Here is a 6,425-nt window from a genome sequence, read left to right on the forward strand (position 1 = left end):
GTTTTTAAACTAAGGGACTAGTTTGGGTAGAAACGGACGGACGGACAGACAGACGGAGAGACGGACATGGCTAAATCGACTTTCCTGGTAATGCTGATCAAGAATATATATATACTTTATAGGGTCGGAAATGTCTCCTTCACTGCGTTGCAAACTTTTGACTGAAACTATAACACCCTCTGCAAGGGTGTACAAACTAAAAAAATAGCTCTTACCCTGCTGAATAAAATTTTTATAATTCGGATTTTTTTAAGTAATTTAATTTGCGAGGTGAAATGTGTGTGTCGATCTGCTTTACACTAAAACCTTAAAATAAACAAATTAAAAGACGCTAAGAAGGGCTTTAGGTGAATTTTCCCAATAATTGAACCGAATTCCACGCTTAAAATAAGCATACCTTTAACTTTTAATATGCATGATTAAATGACTTACTATATTAAATCCATTATTAAATTATTAATAATACAATTAAAAGTCATACAATTGTTAACAAAATAGATTTATTTAATTTTAGATGGTAATCATTAAGAAAACACAATACATACTAATCATTGCTTAAGGAGAACAACTACTCCTTTTAGTTTTCAGATGTACAACGGAAATGTCCGGTCTTACGTCTTCTTCTGGATAATCTTAAAGGTATTATGCCGATTCAGGACGTAGCTGAGGGCAGTGGCAGCTGTAGTTAGGCCAGTCAGATACCAAAGGCCATGCAAAGCGGGATGATCTGTGTTGGAATAGTTAAAGATTTCGTTATTTTATGTGTGATAAGGCTGCGGAAGTATAAGTATATCTGACCCAAATAGTTCCAAATAGGAGCTCCCAAACTTAGGCCAATGGTTGCCAACTGCACGCCCGTGTTGATCTTGCTGAGCAAAGTGGGCTCCAGTTGAGCAGTAACATGGGTGGCATCGAAATAGCGCGAAAAGGTTTTCTACGGAAGAATGGTTCAAATGTGATACACTATCGAAACCAAGGGGACAGCCTCACTCACCGGCGGTGGCAGACTAATGTAGCGTATAACAAATCCAGCTCCTAAAAGAAACACATCCCGGAACACAACGATGCCGGTAAGCCACACGGGCAACAGATCCGTGTAGCACAGCGAGATGACCAGCGAGCCCATCAGTAACTTGTCGGCCATGGGATCCAAGAAGGAGCCCGCCTTGCTCGCCTGCGAGGGCCACCGGCGGGCGATCTGTCCATCCAACTGTGGGATATAAAACGATAAATTAATAACTACATTAGGATGCATGGTAATGTGAGGAACTAACCAGATCGGTGACCCCGGCGATGGCCAACAGACTCATGCCCAGAGTGAAGTCGCCCTGGACGATCACATATCCAATGTAGGGCGATAGGAAGGCGCGACTGATGGTCAGCATGTTGGGTATGGTCATGATATTCTCGCGCTCCTCACGGATCTCGTCAATCTTCTCGCGAACCCGCTCCTGGACTTTGTGCTTCGCCTCCCGGATATCATCCACGAGGAAGTTCTTCCTATCGATGACTCCTTGCAGGAGATGGCGACCCTGCAGGGTGCGCAAGTGGAGGGATTGCTTCTTGGCATCGGCATAAAGACGAAGTCTGGCCAATTCCCAGTTCCTCCGGCGCTTGATGTCCAGGAAAGAAATCCGAATAAATCCGGTGGCGGCGGCATGGCGATTCAGGCAGTTCACAAAGCTACTCCCACCGACTCCCAAAACGTGCTCCAAAGTGGCGGCTCCATGATGCAGTGGCCGCTGCACCTGCCGGAAAATGATGGCTGGCAACATGGGTTAATTATCGGGCAATCCCTGTCTCAACTTCAGACTGCTCCTCGCGCTCTGCAATCAAATAAAACCAGCAATCAGATCCGATCCGTAACCTTGGTTCCAAATAGATCGTGCAACGACCCTTGGACATTCTTTATCACCACTCCGAAAAAAACCCACCATTTGTGGGTTCCTTTATTACTGGTTGCACCTCGGTGCAATACGAAATCTGTTTGGTACAATTAATTCAATTAATTAACCAGACCACACCATTTACGGAAATTTTTTAACAATTTTGTCTTGTTTTTATTACACAAGCAGTGTGACCGCGCCGATAACGATAAGAAATACCATCCGGTCCAAATAACAAGCCGTCATATAAAATTTCGATTTTCATTCTATTCTTTACATAGTAAACCGAAATTGCCGACGCACAAAACATGTGTAAATTTAAAATTAATTTTAAATCAAAGAAAAGTATAATATAATAAAATAATTTGACTTGGCGCTCAAAGCTTCAAAATCGATACTTACCAGGGATGCAAATTCCTGAAAGCCTATCGAAAATCGAGCTAGAGGTGGTTAAACACAGATATCACTATCGATGGAAATGCACTAAATAGCCGTTTTTAAATAATTAAAACTCATCATCTAACGGTTTTTTAAATTGGTGAGCTTAATTTGATAGAGTTTTTTTTCCAGTTGTAGAGATATTACCCCTTTGACTTCTTAATCGTATTTGAGTACAATAACAAAATGCTTCTTAATGTTATGAAATGCTCTTGTGATTGTGAATTCACAGAATACTTATTATCAGTATATACGCATGTCCTTTGTAGTTATAACTTTGTGATTACAGCTCTTATTATTATTTTTATGTTTGTTTATGTTTCTTATGTTTGAGACTTTCTGCTGTGTTTGTAAGTTTTCAGAAAAATCACTTATAGTGACTGAGTGACTAGTTAGTGTAGAATCTATATCTATACTAGAGAATTGAACGACAATTAATCTCCCATCATAAAATGACGAAGAATCGACCCGAAATAACAATTTGCAGATTTTTAGAGAGTTCATCATATATGATGATCTTCCGATTTTCATTAAGTAATGTAATGGACATAGTTGTAAGTTAAAAATCATAGCAAAGTAATACTCCTTACTTGGCTTTAACATGGCCACTTTCTGCAAGCTAACATTATGTTAACCTTAGAAGTTGGCGCGATAATTTGAATTCGCAGATTTGCGCTCTTTGGTCAGACTATAATAAATTTTTTCCGTCGACTGGCACATCGCATAAGGCTGCCGCTAAGACTGGCTCTGAATATATTTAATAAAGCCACCATTAATAAGGCAGACCGCAAGCTGCTCTGGACTTGTCAGTCGTTTAATTGGATTAAATTTAATTATGCTCCCACTTAACCCAGGCGAACGCTGCTCGGCGTCCGTCTTGGATATGCAAATTAAGCCGCGATTAACGTTTATTACATAATATAAACTTTGGCAGCGGCTCGACCATGACCTGACCCTATCAGCCGGCTAATGAATTTTCCCGAAAGTTGCCAAGGCGAATCTGTTCCACGTTTAATGGTCGCAATTACGGACATACCATCCCAGTTAATACAAGCGAACCATAGCAAATAATTATGAAAGACTGCCAGGCTGCATTTTTGCCAGAGCTGGCACAAAACAATCTCTTAGAAATATGGCCTGACGTTTCGGGTTGGTCGTTGAGTCACGTCCTTGGTATCATGGTATTTAAAGGCGAGGGAAAAGGCGATGACACCTACCTGAAATTTTCCCCACGGAAAGCAAGGCAATGCATCGACATTAATAATGAACTGCAGGCGAAGGTGTTCGCCTCAATAAAGTCCATGGCATGTCAACCGTCAGACTGCATGTTAATTTCCAGTATCCTCCTTCCTTTTTCCGATTTTCTGAATGGCACTCAGGGCTACTCAGTAGCTGTCTGCCATAAACAGGACGCTCGGGGAAAGCGGGAAATGCAGGAAATGCGGAAAATGCGCGACAGCGGAAGAGATTGACAACTTTTTGTAATGCCCTTTATAAGAGTATATAAAATTTGCATAAAAATAAAAACATAGGTAAAAAATAAATTAAAAAAATATGATTTTGTTTATATTTTTAAGCCCAGAGTCTTTTTTATTTGTATACTTTGCCAATGACAATTTGTTTTAAAAGATGAAAAGATAAATCTGTATCTGGATTATCATTTTTAATCCGCTTTAACGTCTTAATCTAGAGTGTCTTTTTAACTGACATTATAATACATTCTTCTCAAAGAGATTATTAGTTTGCGAAGGGAATTTTAGAAAGGTGTTTGATTCTTGTTGCTGTCTTTCCATTGCTTTTTATAATTTTTATTTGGCTTTTTTTCGCGCCTCATTGCGCTTCATTAATCAAAAGTAATTTTCCGCCGTTCACAGCCATGACTGCCTCCAAAGCCCCCCCCCCATTTTACCTGGAAAATTCTACCCAGTGAAGATGGCAAACGTCAGCAGCAAAAGCGGAAGAAAACCGAAGGGAAATGGCTGGAAAAAAACAAAATGATGGCGGCCATTTTGCATTAAGCCCGGACATTTGCCGTATGTGTGTGTGTATATGTGTGGGTGAGTGGGGCTAATTAACTGTTTTACATTAAGTGGCCATAAAGGCTCGCCATTTTAGTCTATTTTAATGCCCTTCGAGTGGTTTGGCGGGCGTGATCGGATCGGACAATGAAGAACTGCTGGCCATTAGCGGCCATCTCTATTTATCTCCGTCCATTCCCCCGAACATTTTCTTAAATGATTTACGACTGCTTTAAAGGCCAGAACCATAAAAACAGAAGCCAACTTCATCTGGTTGCCTGCTTCTCGGACTTTGGTGTTTTCCTTTGTGCTTAATTTAATTAAATACTTGCTCGGACTTTTGCTCTCTCCCTCTGTCGAAAATGGTTAATGTGGTCAGCATAAATTGTGGCCAGCTCATTTTGCTTTAAATCATTTGCGGCTGGGCTATAACGCCACGGCCCGAATAAACCATATAAACTGAACATGAACTGCAATTGGTTCAACTAATGAGAGAGAAGCCCGGTCTTAGTAGTTTTCTCCAGCAGTTGCGGTTTGAGATTTATTGTATAAAAGGTGTTTCTACACTGAGGCTTCTTTTTTTTTGGTTAATTTAAAAAATAAACCAGAACGAACTTGAAGTTTACATATTTTAAAAGAGAGCCTTGAATTATAAGCGTTTTTGAATTAAAAAATTGAAAAAAATAAATATTGGAATTTGGGCAACGAAAATTTGATAACAGCACACCAATTTTTTTTTGTGTAACAAGTGTCGTGCTAATTAATATTTTAATAGCAACAAATTTGATAGTTTTAGCAAGAGATTTTGTAAACCTAAATCAATGATTTTATTGAAATAATACATGATTAGAAAATCAGTTGGTTTGCCTTCATCTGAGTCAGTCAAATTTAAATTAAACGCAATAAATAATCTCCAGTGCAAACCAAATCAAATTTCTGTTCTGAGGTAAATCAAAAATCTGCACACAATTACAATTGGGTTTTGTGGCGGTAGAAGTTCAGGTTTTTGGTTCTTAAAGTTCGAAAATGCTCCAAAGTCCGCCCACAAATCACACTCCACTGACGACTAATTAGAGAGCAGAAAGCGGAGGGCAAAGGCAGCCCTTCAGAGCAGTGTAACAATGACTTTTCACAAAACTCGAACTATTTTCAAGCTGTGCAAAGGACTGCCCTCGTTCCAGGACCCCCATCTGCCACGCCCCTGCCCATATCCCTTTCCTCCGCCCCCCGACTTTGCTTTGTTTTAAGTTATAAACCCACAAGTGGCGGCAAACTTTTGCTTTACGGTGTCGCCATTTTTTTTTTCTAGAAAATTGGGTGGGATTCAACTTAAAAGAAGATTAAACCGCAGATGTTGGGGGATTCCCCTCCTTTCATTTATTTCGAAAGGGGTGAGTAGAACTTTGCCTGGACAGCGGCACTTGAAATGAGAACGTTTGGCGATTTTCAGGCGACACTTGTCGAAAGTTACGCGTAATTATAACAATGTGCGGGCTTCCTGGGAAATGTGCTGAAGTTGGGTGGTTCAGCCTGGTTTCCCGCTGAGGGTCCTTTTTAGTTTATGCCTAAAACCGGAACCCCTGGAATCAGCTCGAATGTGCGGGCGCCCTTTCCGACGGATGATAGGTGTTGGTCAAAGGGGCAGGGGCAACCGCAGACCAATTAACAAAAGGAAAGTGATAAGGGAAAGTTCAAAGGGTTCTTCTATTTACATATTTTGTTGAGATAACATGTAAAAATACACATATTTATGGTTAGAAGAGGGCTGCTATTGTGACTTTAAGCTTTAGAAATATCTAAATAACTTGTATTTAGGTCCTAAGAGAAATAAATAATCTCTTTAATTTACATAGAGGTTAAATAATTAGTTACAATATTTATATATGTTTTTGTTACTTAATCAAAAATGATTTTTTTAAATTTTATTTTTGATATGAAAGGACGTTTTCTTGAAATTATGTTTTTAAATCGTTTAAATTATTTTTGTTTGGACATAGTTTTACCTATTTACTTAAATTACCTCTTAGTTTCGCGAAAGGTTATAAAAATTCGTCTAGGCCTCGAATAATTGTGATTTAACAAA

At 39.5% G+C, this 6,425-nt stretch overlaps 1 protein-coding gene across 1 annotated transcript; it reads right to left on the bottom strand.

The window, feature by feature from the left end:
- Positions 1-483: 483 nt before the first annotated feature.
- Positions 484-2,082, bottom strand: LOC108050253 (probable cardiolipin synthase (CMP-forming)). Its single transcript, XM_017131824.2, has 5 exons — positions 1,935-2,082; positions 1,275-1,826; positions 995-1,210; positions 799-934; positions 484-727 (listed from the first exon to the last, which is right to left on the bottom strand). The coding sequence occupies exons 2-5, from the start codon at positions 1,773-1,775 to the stop codon at positions 612-614; spliced, it is 969 nt and encodes a 322-aa protein (XP_016987313.1). The 5' UTR covers positions 1,776-1,826; positions 1,935-2,082; the 3' UTR covers positions 484-611.
- Positions 2,083-6,425: the final 4,343 nt, after the last annotated feature.

This window comes from Drosophila rhopaloa, unplaced genomic scaffold (assembly GCF_018152115.1).
Source record: "Drosophila rhopaloa isolate 14029-0021.01 unplaced genomic scaffold, ASM1815211v1 contig_178, whole genome shotgun sequence".
Classification (NCBI taxonomy): domain Eukaryota; kingdom Metazoa; phylum Arthropoda; class Insecta; order Diptera; family Drosophilidae; genus Drosophila; species Drosophila rhopaloa.

Bases quoted from the DNA above. Each gene is read 5' to 3' on its own strand.
- LOC108050253 (XM_017131824.2), bottom strand. From the start codon at position 1,775: ATGTTGCCAGCCATCATTTTCCGGCAGGTGCAGCGGCCACTGCATCAT. The intron at 935-994 runs GTGAGTGAGGCT...ATTCTTCCGTAG, and splicing joins ACATTAGTCTGCCACCGCCG to AAAACCTTTTCGCGCTATTT. The intron at 728-798 runs GTCAGATATACT...ATTCCAACACAG, and splicing joins TCCTATTTGGAACTATTTGG to ATCATCCCGCTTTGCATGGC.